Genomic DNA, 16,050 nt, shown 5'->3' with positions numbered 1-16,050 from the left:
CACACAGCTCTTGAGACTTAAGAAGCGTTTTTTGGAGGTGTGGCTCTAGTAGGAGCTGGGTGCATTCCCTTATTTTCTCTTTCGGATTGCAGCAATAATTTTCCTTTCATTTAGGTTGAAGCCTGTTGTCATGGTGTCCTAATGACTTATTAGGGAGACATTTTCTCCAGAGCATTGTTCTTTTTTTTTGGCAGAGTGCCAAGGTTGCCCGGGCGAAATCACTGCCAGTGATTGAAGCCTGGCGATCGGAATTAGGGCGGTGGGAATTTCGAGTTAAAACCCTGAAGCCCTTTGAAACATCAGCAGCTGAAAACTGCTCTGTGCTAACAGATGGATGTTTTTATTATTTTATAATTTATTATTTTAAGGGTTTTTTTTTATTATTTTAAAATAGAGGAGTTAAGTAAAATTAGGAAGGGCTAAGGGAATTTATAGCTGTGCATAGCCCATGAGAGCTTGTATATAAGTAGCGTTGGGTTTCTGTGCTTTGAGGATACAGGATGAATGGTTGCTCTTTTCCCCACTGCCATCTGATGATGTTGTCTCTGTGTTCCCTCTGGAGGCCAGCCCTTGCCCACATTCCCTGCCCTTAGGCCCGTGGTGTCCACCCCTGTGTCTGCTGTTTGTGGTTTGTCCTTCCCAGACGCAGCAGCTCAGATGCTGGTGGGTTCTGTGCCCCCCTTTCAGGCTCCAGGGTTACACCTCAGCCCTTCTACTCAGCAGCTCAGCTCCTGTGGAAAAGTACAGGTTTTGGGGCAGAGGACACAGGGCCTTTTTTTGCAAATATTTACATGCCAAAGAATGACCAACCTGTATGTGTTTGCTTAATGGGGATGGCTGTAGGAGCTGCAGTGGGTGGCAAGAAGTTTCAGCACGAGGGGCAGTAAAGGGGAAATGGGTAAAAAAATGCTTCCAGCTTCTTAGAGAAAGGAGCTTCTGCACTAAACATCCCATTTGGATCCATGGATGTGACTGTAGACACAGGCTCTCTGCAGTGTAGAAGTCTCTTTGCTCCATAAGTGTTACCCTTAACTTTGCCCTGTTCTGTGTCCATAAGTTGTTCTCTGGCTGCACACATTAACACCTATTTTTTCATAATTATGGGTTAAGGGGTTTTATTAGGTGATAATAAAATTAGATAAACCAGCCAGCTGAAATGAGGTGCTCCTCTTGGGTTTAAATTTCCACGTTGCTGTGCGTGATGCCCAAGCGTTACAGCTGTTCATAAAGCTTTATTACCTTGGAATGCCAAAGGAAATAGTTTATTAGTTCAAATATGCACTTTGCAGTACCATTTTATTTAAATATATTTTATAGACGAACTGCCAAAGTTCTGGTCCAGCCGTGAATGAGCCCTAATTTGAGGGTTTGATAAACCCAATATTCTTTCAGACTGGAACAAATTGAAGACTATTTCAATTACCTTGTTTGTGTGTTTGTTTATGCTGGCAAATGAGAGACATTTTGACATCTGTGGAATGAAACTTGTACGTTGTGGATATTTGGTCGAGTTCACTGGTTTTGTTGTAAAGCGTTTGAAATTTAAGAGGGAAAATACTCCTGAAAACTTTGCAAATATATAATTACCTTTATTCCTTTACAAGTTCCTGCCCTCAGTTGCCCTCGGTTTTAGGTAAAGATTGGTCAAAGATACTGGGAACTTACACCATAATAACCAGTGAAATGCACAGATTTTAGATCTTTGCCAGACCATAAGTTCCAGAAGATGCTTAGTGTTTATAATTCCCTCAAACCCCCACATCTACCCCGAGGAGATTTGAACTTTGTTTTTGAGTCAAAATCAATGAGGGCAAATCTTTTTGTTTTTTTTTTTGTGTCTGGTGCCAAATGTATTTTGAAAAAACACTGTAGCTTGTTTGTGTGGATGCTGGTGTGGGTTTGCCTTTCCTGGTGCTGCAGGTGATGATGAATGGCTTTGCAGAGTCAGCAGAGGTGTTCAGCACACAATAACCCTGGGAAAAGCAAGGTCCTCCATCAGCTTATGTCAAGTAAGCTATATCTGGAGCCAATAATTGCAATTGGCAACGCACAGCTGGAAGAAGTCAATTTTTTCTTGCTGTATGAGCAGCTCGCTGTCAAATTGTGCCCTCCCGGAAAAAATGATGGCCAACTGCACTAATGGAGCCCCTGCATCTTTTTGGATGATTAGCAGGAAAAACTTAGAAGCAGGATCTTCAGACTTGAGGTTTTGATCTCTGCTGTCCCTTGCATAGTGTGTCTGCAGGACTTGGGCTTGCTCTTGAGGGCACGTGTGTCCCCAACGTACCTCATCTGTCCTGTCTGCCTGATGGGAGGAGATCTGAGATGTGTTGGGGTTCCTGCCTTGGAAGCTGTGGTCGTTGTGTGTCGCTCAGATGTGTCCAACGGGGTGCTGAGCATGGGTGGGTGCAAGGGGACTGCCTGTTGCCCTCAACACCCTTTGTAGTCCATGGGGAGGTCATGGGTGGATCCGGTGGAGTGTCCGGGCTGGGATTCTTCTCTTCCTGGAGCAGAACCCTAAAACATGTCATTAGATGAGTCATCATTAGACAAAAAGGCATCCCTGCCTTCTAGATGTGCTTCTAGACGGCTTGCTTGGCTGTAGACACCTCTTTTGTGGTGGACACCAAAATGGCATGAGAGGAACACAGTTTTAGCACAGCAAAGCACCACCGGTGTGTGTGACTGATGAGGATCAAGGAAGGCTTTGGAGGTGGCTGTAAGCACCCACTCTGTGTTGGTAATGAGGGGGTGCTGATGGCAGGTGGGTCACAGTGACACACGGCCACCTCACGTGGAGGGTCTCAGGCTGAGGAGCAAGGCTGAGCCACCTTCTGCTCACACAGAGATGGTGGGAACTGCAGGGAAAGGGGCTAAGGCAAGAATTCTAGTCTTCTGTTGCTACAGCCAGATATTTTTTTTAAGAAATATACACATATATATGCACGTATATATTTTATATATTTAATATAAAAGGCAGGATATTGTCAGCAACAGCATCTTTTAATAATAATAATAAAAAAGACTAAAAATGATCTCTTCCTCCTTAAAGGGATGGACTCCGTTAGAGCATTCATGTGCACACTTAATTAAGGCAGCATGAAATGAACAGAAGAACATCAGTGTCTGGCTCGTAGTTTGTGGCAATAATGACAGTCCCTGATGAATAAAAGATACGGAAGTGTCACACACTGACTGGGTGTAGGGGAGTTGGAGGGAAGCACCTCTGTAAGGGTTGGGCTTTGAATATATGTTCAGTGAAGTGTTGGGAACGTGGCCAGTGCTGAGGAAGCAAGAGAGCAAAAGTCATATTTAGAACTGTCACCCCCCGTGTTTGTGCAAGGTGTGTTAGTGTGTGCTTTGGTTTCTGGTAGAGAAGGATGTGAAACTGCTGAGAGATGGTCCTGGTGGTTGGCATCAGTAACGGGTGGGGTTTAGCCACAGAAGGTGGCACCTCTCGGGATGCTCGTTTCAATATGTTTTTTCCCTCTGATCATAAGCAGTGCGTTGGGTTGTTCATGTTGTCCTTTGGCGACCCGGAATATTCCATCATCTCCTCTGGAGTACCACTTATTTGAGGCATTTACCCTCTTGTTTTCTCCCCTCTTTGTCTGTCTGCCCTGGTATCCAGGAGAGACATTTTCTCTTTCATACATATTCTCACAAGCCTTTGAGAACCACGCAGGTATCCGATGGAGATCAAATAATAAATGTCTTTATGGAGGAAAAACATTAGCAGGCACTAAGAGCTCAAATCCATTTCTTAAAGGTGTGGCACGAGTGTGATCTTACATTATCTGTAATGAAATATTAACGTTAACGGTTCCACGTTGGTTTTTCAGACGACTGATCAGTTGTCTGTGTTGGGTTGCTCATCTTCCTGGAGAACCAAGTGCTTCCAGAGGTTTCCAGAGGAGGAACCTCTCTGCTCCCAGCTCTTGCTGCTCTGGAGCATCTCCCTTTTGTTTGTCACTGATGTTTATTGCAACAATTAGCACCATGTGCCTTATTGTTCTATCTCCACTTGATGTCCTGTTACTTGGTGTCTTCTATGTGGGTCCCATCCAGGCGTTGTGTGACTCTGGGTGTTAGTTGGGGAGCGTTGGAGGTGGCTGCTTTCGGGGGCTTTTGTGCTTTGGTTTTGGGGGATTCTTTTAGGTCCTCGTGTTGAAATTGAATTCAGCTGGAAGGTTTTTTTAGAATACACAAATGGGTGAGGGTGGCAGAGCCCTGGCAGAGGCTGCCCAGGGAGGGCGTGGAGTCCCCTTCTCTGGAGATCTTCAAGCCCCACCTGGATGCTCCTGAGTGATGTGCTCTGGGCAGCCCTGCTTTGGCAGGGGAGTTGGACTGGAGGATCTCTAGAAGGTCCCTTCCAACTCCAATAATTCTGTGATTCTGTGAAATACTTCAAGGGTGGGTGTCAGGAGGATGGGGCCGGTCTTTTTTCAGTGGTGCCCAGGGACAGGACAAGAGGAAATGGGCACAGACTTGACAATTTCGTGAATCCGTAAAGGCACAAAAAGAAATAGGTAAAGAAATCCAGTAAAAGGATTATTGCTTTGTCTGAATTATATTTAAAACTGGGGACTCCAGGACTTAACTCCTATCCGATGGAGATCAAATAATAAATGTCTTTATGGAGGAAAAACATTAGCAGGCACTAAGAGCTCAAATCCATTTCTTAAAGGTGTGGCACGAGTGTGATCTTACATTATCTGTAATGAAATATTAACGTTAACGGTTCCACGTTGGTTTTTCAGACGACTGATCAGTTGTCTGTGTTGGGTTGCTCATCTTCCTGGAGAACCAAGTGCTTCCAGAGGTTTCCAGAGGAGGAACCTCTCTGCTCCCAGCTCTTGCTGCTCTGGAGCATCTCCCTTTTGTTTGTCACTGATGTTTATTGCAACAATTAGCACCATGTGCCTTATTGTTCTATCTCCACTTGTTGTCCTGTTACTTGGTGTCTTCTATGTGGGTCCCATCCAGGCGTTGTGTGACTCTGGGTGTTAGTTGGGGAGCGTTGGAGGTGGCTGCTTTCGGGGGCTTTTGTGCTTTGGTTTTGGGGGATTCTTTTAGGTCCTCGTGTTGAAATTGAATTCAGCTGGAAGGTTTTTTTAGAATACACAAATGGGTGAGGGTGGCAGAGCCCTGGCAGAGGCTGCCCAGGGAGGGCGTGGAGTCCCCTTCTCTGGAGATCTTCAAGCCCCACCTGGATGCTCCTGAGTGATGTGCTCTGGGCAGCCCTGCTTTGGCAGGGGAGTTGGACTGGAGGATCTCTAGAAGGTCCCTTCCAACTCCAATAATTCTGTGATTCTGTGAAATACTTCAAGGGTGGGTGTCAGGAGGATGGGGCCGGTCTTTTTTCAGTGGTGCCCAGGGACAGGACAAGAGGAAATGGGCACAGACTTGACAATTTCGTGAATCCGTAAAGGCACAAAAAGAAATAGGTAAAGAAATCCAGTAAAAGGATTATTGCTTTGTCTGAGGAGGATGGGGCCGGTCTTTTTTCAGTGGTGCCCAGGGACAGGACAAGAGGAAATGGGCACAGACTTGACAATTTCGTGAATCCGTAAAGGCACAAAAAGAAATAGGTAAAGAAATCCAGTAAAAGGATTATTGCTTTGTCTGAATTATATTTAAAACTGGGGACTCCAGGGCTCCAAAAGACAAATTTAAAAAATCAGAATAAATTCTTCATGGTTCTGCTGTTTGTAATCTAAAGAGCATCCCTTCCAACTCTGACAAATCCGTGAATCCGTAAAGGCACAAAAAGAAAAATAGGTAAAGAAATCCAGTAAAAGGATTATTGCTTTGTCTGAATTATATTTAAAACTGGGGACTCCAGGACTTAACTCCAGTTTTAAGCTGGTGGAGGGGAGATTTAGGTTAAATACTAGGAAGAAATTCTTTACAGTGAGGGTGGTGAGGCACTGGAACAGGTTGCCCAGGGAGGTCGTGGATGCCCCATCCCTGGAGGTGTTCAAGGCCAGGCTGGATGGCTATTTGAGCAACCTGGTGTGGTGGGAGGTGTCCCTGCCCAGGGCAGGGGGGTTGGAACTAGATGATCTTTAAGGTCCCTTCCAACCCAAACCATTCTATGATTCTATGACTCCGAAAGACAAATTTAAAAAAATCAAAATAAATTCCTTATGGTCCTGCTGTTTGTAATCTAAAGAGCTGGGCTGAGGTGCTGCTCCAGAAATGCAGTTTATTCAAGGGGGGTATCATGGCAATTAGCCCTCTCTGTGTAGCAATGACAAACCCAGGAGCCTCCCTTGTATTCTGACCACTTCCTTCTTATTTCTCTGTCCCCCCCCAGGCACCTCCACAGAGAACGACTGTGCTTTTGAACCAGACTACGCTATTCCTCCACTCCCCGTGACCGAAGGTATGCAGCACATTCGGATTATGGAGGGCATGTCCCGCTCCCTTCCATCCTCCCCCTTACTCACACATCAGTCTATCAGTGTTCGGCTCCAACCTGTGAAGAAGTTAACTGGTAAGGACTTTAAATAAAGTTCAGTGGGGCTTTTAAAAGGTCCGGTGGTGCAAAAAAAAAAAAAAAAAAAAAAAATCTGTAAGAAAAGGCTTTGAGCAAGGTTCTGTCTGCAAGTCCTGGTTGGTTTGTTACAGCAGCTACTGCAGTGCGACCCAGGAATGGATTGGATTTCACCCCGACAGAGAAATCTTTCTATTCTGAAAACGATCTCTCTGTTTTACAAATATTCTCTAGTTTTCTGAGAAATTTCTAGCAGAACGTGTCTCAGTTCCACTTTGTAGTGCGGTTTATGCACAGTGGAAATTTTACAGTAATTTGGAAGACCTTTATGCTTAAATTTTGAATGCTGAGAAAATGCATCAGAAAAATTACAAGCTTATACAGAAACGTGATTTTTTTTCATAGTTCATGCATATTTTTAAACTGTCTTGTTTAGCTAATCTGCTGGGATTGTGGTTTGAACACCCAGAGATTTTAAAGTAGTTGGACTTTAAAGCACTTGGGAGTCCAGCATCCATTAAAAAGCCTGATGTTGTATTTCTGCTGGTACCAGTTTGAGAAACTTGCTTCTTGCCTAAAATCTGACCTCCCTCCGTGCCCACCTTTAAAACCCATCAGCCACTGTGTTGCCTTTGTACTGAGAGAAACCTCCAAAAAGAAGTTTTACCCGGTATAATCTGATCTGAAGGGAGCTCTGATACACTTTGTCCCTGTTGTTTTCCCTGCCCCTTGACGAAGGGAGAAATGGGAAAGGGGCAGGAGGGAGAGATTCCTGCATCGCCCCAGAGTCACTTTGAGGGTCTTGGGGGTCTGAGCTCCAGAGATGCAAGAGAATCAGGCAGATAAACAAATAAAAGGACATGAAAATACTTGAAAAGGAAATTTTCAGTGCCTTATTGGGCTGTATTCAACATGAGTTTCCCATCACTAAGAACTTAGTATTTAGAGACATAGTTTAGTGATGTGGGGGGTTTTTTTGTATGGTTTTCTTCTGGTTTTTTTATCAGAGTGAGGTTGATGGTTGGACTAGATGATCTTAAAGGTCCCTTCCAACCCAGACAATTCTGTGATTCTGACTTCTACAGGGTGGGTGAAGTTCTGCCTTAAAATGTGAAGGCCAAAGACAACTTCTTAGTGGAAATAAGGAGAGCTCTGTCGTTCACAGGCTGGTCCTTCAGGAGGGTTGATGATGTGACGCTTGGAGAATTTGTGGGGGTTTTGTGGATTTGGGATTTTTTTTTGAAATGCTTTCCTTTTTAAGAGTATCCTTCAGTTTGCAGTGGGAGTCAGGGCTGTGCTGCTGGGTGCTGAGAGCTCCTCTCTGTCCCTTCTCTTCTGCGGAACAGCCCAGAACACAACATGTTGCACTTTACCAGAGCAGCTGCTAAAACAAGCTTGACTTTTAAAAGTTTGGTTTTGACTTTGAGAGTGATAAAATTCAGTGGCAGAGGACAAAAGCAGTTTCAAAATGCACTGCATTTCAGCTTTGTGTCTCTAAACCCCTGTCAGTTCTTGTTCTAGTTACTTTTTACGAGTGGGAATTTTGTGTGTGCTTGCCATGAACTCTTTCTTTTTTTCCCCTTGGCCTGTCACAAAGTACTGGGTAGGTGTGGAATCCACAACCCTTCCTGCCACGAAAAGCATAGGTTGTGAAAAACGACACAAATAAATCAAGGCTATTTTTTCTTTCTGTGGCATGCCTGTACTTGTTTAATTTATGGTGTAATGTATAGCTCGTGTGTTCCTGCTTTTCCTGAGTTTCCTCCCGTGATCCTCAGGTTCATCCAGTTTCTTTTGCCTTCTAGTTTTTGAGTTACTTGCAGGGATTTTCTTCTTTGTTTTATGTGGCTTCCTTGGTAGAGCCAGTTCCATCGGCCTTTTTTCAATTAGGAATAAAAAACATTATATTTTACAAATAGTTTAGGCCTTTGGAGTACCTTTATGTCATTCATTACCCTTCTCTCCCCTTGTTTTGACTATAATCCTTTGTGTTTATAAGTTCTCCTGTTGTAGCTCTGAGTAACGTTATATTCCTCTGTCTGCTTGAGCAGTTCATTACTCTTTGCTGAAATAAGTGCAGGGGGTTGAGCTGAGCCCCATGGAAGGAGGAATTTTTCTTACACCCCTGAAGCTCCGTGTCTCTAACAACTTGCTGCCTGTTCAGCTCACCCTGGTGCAATCTGCTGGACCTTGTCAGCAGACACTGCCCTCCTGCTTCTCAAAATCCCAGCAGCTCAGCCGAGCACATGAGCTCCATGGATTCATAATTCTCTTTTTCCAGGTGGAGACAGGTCAGACTCCATTTAGGTCCAAACTCAGAAAGCTTTTTGGTGGATTTTGGAATTTTTTTGGAGTGTCCTGCTAAGTTCTTCAAAAGCCCAGATCCTGGAATTCCAGCATTGGCTTTTGCAGGTGGCAGTTGGAAGGAGGGGCTGGTGGTTCATGTCAGAGCTCAGGGGTTTGGGCAGAAGGAGGAATTTTTCTTACACCCCTGAAGCTCCGTGTCTCTAACAACTTGCTGCCTGTTCAGCTCACCCTGGTGCAATCTGCTGGACCTTGTCAGCAGACACTGCCCTCCTCCTGCTTCTCAAAATCACAGCAGCTCAGCCAAGCACATGAGCTCCATGGATTCATAATTCTCTTTTTCCAGGTGGAAACAGGTCAGACTCCATTTAGGTCCAAACTCAGAAAGCTTTTTGGTGGATTTTGGAATTTTTTTGGAGTGTCCTGCTAAGTTCTTCAAAAGCCCAGATCCTGGAATTCCAGCATTGGCTTTTGCAGGTGGCAGTTGGAAGGAGGGGCTGGTGGTTCATGTCAGAGCTCAGGGGTTTGGGCAGCTCCAGCCCCAGTGAGGTCTCTGGTCGAGCCAGGCTGGAGAGGTTCAGCTGGTGAGAAGGTCTACCCTCTGCTTTGGGAAGGGTTGGTGATGAAATACAGACGTGAACAAGTTGTGTACAGACCAGGGGGACGTAAATAAAATGCTGATAATTGTTATTACACAGAAGTAAGAGAAGTGTAGGCTCCTGGTTTTGTTGGGAGGTCCGTTTTGGGGCAACACACAAGAATCTCTTGGAAGGTGGTTGGGAAGAAGACAGTGTCTGCCTTCTACTTGCATTTTATCCTTATTTTTCCATCTGTTTAACGTATCCCATTCCAGCTAGACCCAACCTGCTATTCCATGGAAACACATGCTCGTGTTTTGCACGGCCGTGTCTCGATGACTCCAGTGGAGCTCCTCAGATACTTAGAATTCAGAGTGTGTTTTGGTGCATTGGTGGATTAGCGTGATTTTTAAAATTATTAGTTTAATTTACTGTTGATATTGTAAAAGGAAGGGGTTTCCTTTACATCCTCATGCATTCATTATAGGAATTTGTTTCCTTTCATTAAGGTAACATGTGAAGGAACTGGGAAGGTAATGCTTTCTGCTCTGTGATATCCATAGTATTTATCCCATTTCTTCAATTATTCAGTATCATCTGTCTCTCTTATTTACTACTAATCTGAGAGATTTTAAAAAGCAAAAAAATCCCTCAGCTGCAGGGAGAGGCGGCTGTTGAGTGACCATTTACTGCATTAGCAAATAAAAAGGTCTTTCTTTTTTTACTGGTGGCCATCAACTGGCAGTTTGGAAAGACTCTCCTCATTTTTATTCATTAGTAAAACAGCATGATCTGTAAAGAAAAGAAAATTTGGAGTTAATATTAGACTTGTGAAGAGAGATTCACAGCCTCGCGCTATTTTTCTGATGTGTTTTGCCCAGTGCCCCTCTCTGATTTTCCAGAAGTCTCCCGAGTGCCATCGTGGCGTGCTCCCATCTGGTAGAATTGATAAGCCACTGGGTTCAAAAATCTTGGTTGTGCTTGTGAGGAGCTTTCAGATAAAAAGGAGCAGGCGGGGGTTTGACAGCGGCTGCGTGGAGAGGTTCCACAGCCTGACGGGGATGGTTTCCTCTTCTGTTTTGTCTCCTCGTCCTGTCCAGCGGTTTAATCCCACACAATAACAGCAGTGATTCCTTTTGGAACAGGGATGAGGGTGATTCTGGGAAACCGGGAGTATTACAAAGAGAGGCTTTTGTCCCTCTGACAGTTGCCACATGGATTTTTCAAAGCGACCTTCAGAGCATAGAAAATTGTTGAGAAATTATCCAATTGTAGGGGCTTTTTCATGCTGTTTGCTTCTTACATACATTTGTGTGTGACTAACCCATTCATGTCACAATTTCCATATCTGTGGAGTGGTCGGATGGTGGAATGGTGCTATTTCTTACATAAAACGCTTCGTTGTCTATTTCTTTTTTTTAATTATTATTACTGAAGATTTAATTTCTAAGACCATTTGCAACAAAACGTGACTGTACCAACTTCTGGATTTATGCTTTCTGGAATCTTTCAGAGATGAAAATTTAAATACAAAAGACTTTTCAGGCTCCTCACACGATGACTTGCCCACGTTCAAGGGCTGGAGCATCTCGGGTCGTTCTGGGCTCTGTGTGTGTCCCTTCCAGTGCAGGAGAGAAGGTTTGTCAGGTCCCCTACTGGGATGGTCCCTTCTCATGGGCATCAGGGGGTGTCACCTTAATTTGGGGTTTCACTTAGCCCTTTAAAAAGGAAAAGGAATCTGTGTGGTGCAAAGAACCTTGCCCAGTAGAAACTGCAATGGTGTTTGCTTATTTATCCAGCTGATTTGTAAACCAGGCAGCTTTTTATCCCCAGAGAAGTTAAAATATCCAATAAAAAGCTGTAGGAACAGGTTCTGGGGTGGTTTAGTTTCCAGAGGAGCTGAGGTCTCTCGCTGGTGTTGGTGTCTGGGTTTTTCCGTGCGCGGGCACTTGGCGGGATTCGGAGGCTGATAAATATTCAGTGTGGCTGCAATTTTCCCCTCTGCTGAATAGTCTGGTGATTAAGAAAAACTAAGGTCATTGTGGCTCTAAGGGGTGAAGTACTAGTGAGCATAAGTAATCAGCGCTCCCTCTCCTGCCTGTAAAACCCATTGTTCAGCAGGGGCTAAGAACATATTTTAAATAATCAGTGTGTTCAGCCTCAGTTTATGCTGTCTAATATAGATCGGGGGTTTTTTTTGATAACAACAGTGGCTTTATTAGCAAGTGTAATGTCAAAAATACATAACAGAAAATAACAAAAATAACCCCTGGATGAGTGCGTAGAAGACACCATTTTGATTTCTATCTGGAATAAAATCAGCACTTAAAAGTTACCGTGGCTTCTGCACAAAGAGAGCAACCGTTTTCAGAAGCGTTGGGTTAAATATTCCACCAAACATCCAAAGCCTTATCACCAGGGACTCAAACAAGGCTGCAATGGGGATAACATGATTTTATTGTATCCCTTCCTCCAGGAGAGCAGTGCCGTTCAGGAGGGTGCTTCTAGAGAGGGCTGGGTCCAAGTCACCTCCTGAATAGATGCCAAAAATAGTACCTGGCGTTGAGGTGAAAAGATGAGATTTTGGGCCCAGGGGCTCGGCGGCCGATGCTTTATTCTGTGGAAGCCTCCACGTGCAGAGGGTTTGCACAAAGCCCTGTGCCACCCCTCGCTCCTCCTCGGGAAAGGTTCTTCATTTACATGCTGAACATTTATATGCGCAGGGATAATTTTATTCATCACCCTACTTGGCTATTTCTATTTTTTTTCTGTTGAATGGCAAATCGTAAGCGTTAGGATTCTCTCCAAAAGAGCATGTGTGTGTGAGTGCCCGTGCACGGGGGAGGAGAGGGGAATATTACCAAGAAATTTAGGAAATAAGTCATGTTTTCCTAGAAGTGACGTAGATGCTTAGGTTTGGATTCTCAAAGGCCTCCTTCCTCCTGCATCCAGTGTGAATTAGATGCTTTGCTTCGGTGTCTTTGAAGATCTGGGCCTGAGGAATCGTTTTCATTGCAAATCCCCTGCTTTGAGAACGTGCCTCCCTTGTGCTCTGGGAATGTGGGAACTTTCCCAGAGAATAAACTTCATAGCGAGGAGCAGGGATGTTCCTGGGTGGATTCAGACCATTAAGAGCATCCTTTTTCCTGGGGAAAACATGTATCTTCCACTGGGTCCTTCAGAGACGGCGAGAGCAGAGCTAAGCAGGATGGAGACTGGCTCTTGTGTGTGACACCACAGAGAACCCACCACCGTGGTTCTCAGCACCCTCCAGAGCTGGGCTGGGGACACCCACGGGCAATGTCCCTGTTGCCACCATCACCCGTGCCATTCAGAGTGTTGGGTCATCACCCCATCCCTCCGTGTCCTCCTTTGTATCTCTTGGGAATAGCCAGAGGGATTGCATTTTCTTCCTTCTCTGTATCTCCAGCAAACGATTAAATATTCTTGATGATAACTGTAATTGTGGGACTAAACAAGCTGAGATTCCTTGGCTTTAAAACTCTTGTTTCTTGTTTGATGGTGACAAACCTGGGTTGAGATTTGCAGCCCCCTGGGATTTCTTATTCTCTCCACCTGAAGCCCTGCCTGAGCCGGGTGTGAAGGGGAGATGAGGAGGTGGGTGCTGCAGGTGTGTGAGTGCTGGGGAGAGGCTGGCAGCGCCCGTACCTGTTTGGCCAAATAAAACAGGATAACAAAGGGAAAGGATTTCTTGGGTGCTGCAGGTGTGTGAGTGCTGGGGAGTCGCTGGCCAAATAAAACAGGATAATAAAGGGAAAGGATTTCCAAAAGTTTGAACTTTGCTGAGCAAAGAGCTCAGACCTACAGCGTGGCATTGCCTTTTGATGGAATAATTACAGCCCTCTCGATCACGGTATATTGTCTGTCTGAGCACGTGCATTAAGTGCAAAGCATCTGTTGATGAAAATAAGGTGGTTTGTTCCCTCCCGTGCTAGCAGGGAGCAGAAGTGGTGGTCATGCTGGTAGCCCACTGTGGCAACTGTCTGTATGAGCTGGCTAAAGCAGGGCGGTGAAAGCCGGGGATGCTTTAGGGGCAGCGCCAGCCTTGGCACTGGGGTAGGGGTTAATTTGGGGCAATTTTGGTGTCTGGAGGAGGAGCCTTGGCGGGTGGCAGTGCCGCTCAGGCTCTCAGCCACCTGATGGTGCTGCAGGTTGGTTCATCTCGGGCTAGCTCCTGTGGAGGCAGAGCTTCACAGAGCTTCCTACCTGCGTGGAGCTGCCTGGGGATGGGGGGCTCGTCGGGACCTCGGCTTTCACAGGTGTGTGTTTGGGTCATTTTAGCATCCTGCCGTTCTCCTTACTGAGTACTTTTAATTATTTCAATTGAAAGGATATGGAAGTGCTGCAAAATGGTGTTATTTCGGTGTGTTTTGGTACAGTGCTCTCAACAAGAACCCGTTTTGGGACTGAGGCGATGTGATTTGTGCCGATGGCTTCAGTCGGAACAATGAAACCTGTATCCAGCCGGGGAGAAGGGGATGCTGCAGCTTTAAAGCATCCAAGGGCTTACAGCCTTTTAGTATAAATTGTTCCCAGAATCCATGTCACAACTCCTTATATGGTGCTGCTTTTTTTCCTCTTAGTTGCCATGACAACAGCAGCACTGCACCATTCATCAGCTCTGGTCCTGGGCTGCATTGCCAGCCCTTCGGCTTACTCCGGAATGTTGGGGAGAGCATCCCTGACCCCTTCCCTCCTCCGGGGTGCTGAGCCATCCCTCACCTATTCCTCCAGCCCTTTGCTCTAACAAAAAGAGCAAATTAAACTGCGCCATAGAAAGAAACTGTAAAAAATACTTCATTCTTCCCCCGAGGGAGGCGTGGAGTCTACGTTTGCTGCAGCGTTCTGGAAGGGAAGGCTCTTTAACGCCGGGAGGCTTAACGAAGAGAGAAGGCTTGTGTGGCTGTGTGAGCTCTGCCGAAATTCAGCTCGGAGCCTGCTCCCCGGGGATGGGGAGGATGCAGAAGTGATGCAGGGAGATGGTGGTGGTGGTGCTTTTGGGAGCGGAGCTTGACATCAGCAGCAGGAAGTGTCACCTGTAACATCATCCTGACGTGGGGAGCAGCAGGATGGAGCTGGGAAGACGGGGGGGAAAGCGGAGCAGGGTCTGAGCCAAGTGCTGCTCCGAAGGCAACGGAGCCCCAGGTGACACCAGCCCGGCTGCCTCCTGCTGCAGGACCACACTCCCAGGTGATGGGGAGAGAAAACAAAGCCCCGTGAGTATTTCTTTGGACAATTTGTCTCGCACAGACTTGGATTTGAGCAGTGTTAGGTGTTCCTTGGCCTCCCGTAGGGTGGAATTAGGGATTCAGATGCTCCTAGGTGACAGGGAAGCCATTTAGAGGTTTTTTTTCATGTTGATAAGGATTATGCTGCTCGGGTTGTTTTTCTTTTAGTTGTGGCAATACTTTTACATAATCTGAGTTTGTCTCCGGCTCGGTAGGATGGGAAGAATTTCACATACAAAAATGAACGTGCAATGAAAATATTCCACTCTTCAGCCCTGCTAAAATAGAGCTACTGAGGAGTGAGTTGAGAAATACTACAGATACCAAGAGTGTTTTGTTTTTAAAATTTCCGATCAATGGGATTGAGCTAAGGTTTTCCTTTTGCATCACCAAATGACCACAAATTAGATTGGAGTGGATTATAGGAGCCCTGTGTGCTGGGGGAGAGATACCTGCTTCTCACTAAAAGAGTGAGATTTTTTTTTAATTCAATGCTGCTGGAAGAAATACAAATATATAACCAGTCGTTTTCAAGGTAGAATTTGAGGAGAAGCTGTTCAAGTGCTGAGTGCTCCTATTGCATCTGATTTTTGAGGGGGGATTGTGCTTAAAATTGTTGGTGTCGGGACAGACTTTCATCCTTTTTAGGTATTTTTATATCATTCTGTTCACAATACACTTACAGTGCTTTTCCTGGCTTTCTGTAACTGTCACCCTGTCAGGATGACATTGATCTGGAATTCATGGCTTTGGTGTGGGAGGGGAGGTTGGGTTTGTGGCCCACTCTTGCATTTCTGATCGGCACAGGGATGACGAGCACCGACTTGGCTGTAAAGTGCCCTTAGATTTGGGGGGGGGATGGTGTGTGTTCAAGATGCATAATGTTTTTTTTCTGGGCATAACTCATTTTCCATTTAATTTTCCCTGATGCGTTGCCATCCCTGCCTATCTGGAGGTTTAGCACAAGTAGAAAACTTGCATTTTGTCAGAATTATTGAGTCGTCCCTTTTAAAAAAATGACGTAAAACACACCCCCTTACCCCCCCACCCCCTCATTTCAGCGTGGTTTTGGCACCTGCATCTTCACCTTGTACCCTGGTGGGCAAACCCCAGTGTCTCCAGCAACAGAACCTGCTGGAGAAAGAGGATCCTCCTTCATTTACGAAAATGTATGCAGAATATTGGGGTTTTTTCACGTTTTTTTGATTCTTCCTCTTCATTTTTGGGATGCTTCACCCATTATTTTTGGAGCTGTGAGTTGTTTTGACAGCCTTGTACTTAAATGGAAACCAACTGGGCTTGCAGAAATAAAACAGGTGGATGGATGGGGCTGTGCATACCCACGTATTGTGCAGCGATCTTGATTAAACAAACAAATTCTTTATGTGAAATTGGTAAATTTCCCGCTTAGTTTTTTACA

General features: G+C 45.3%; 1 protein-coding gene across 10 annotated transcripts in view; it reads left to right on the top strand.

Annotated features, from left to right (window-relative positions):
• Nucleotides 1-16,050, top strand: part of TANC2 (tetratricopeptide repeat, ankyrin repeat and coiled-coil containing 2) — a 255,682-nt gene that overhangs the window by 71,845 nt on the left and 167,787 nt on the right. For 5 of the 10 annotated variants that reach the window (XM_014956530.1, XM_014956529.1, XM_014956528.1 and 2 more), the window contains one exon: nucleotides 6,320-6,499. In XM_014956530.1, the coding sequence (XP_014812016.1) occupies nucleotides 6,320-6,499 (180 nt within the window). Of the gene's footprint in view, nucleotides 1-6,319; nucleotides 6,500-14,027; nucleotides 14,619-16,050 lie in introns of those variants that run through there. The other 5 variants (XM_014956534.1, XM_014956533.1, XM_014956532.1 and 2 more) reach the window with 2 other exon arrangements.

This window comes from Calidris pugnax, unplaced genomic scaffold (assembly GCF_001431845.1).
Source record: "Calidris pugnax isolate Ruff unplaced genomic scaffold, ASM143184v1 scaffold167, whole genome shotgun sequence".
Lineage (NCBI taxonomy): Eukaryota > Metazoa > Chordata > Aves > Charadriiformes > Scolopacidae > Calidris > Calidris pugnax.
Note: the sequence above shows the minus strand (reverse complement) of the source record. Positions and strands in the feature narration are given on the sequence as shown.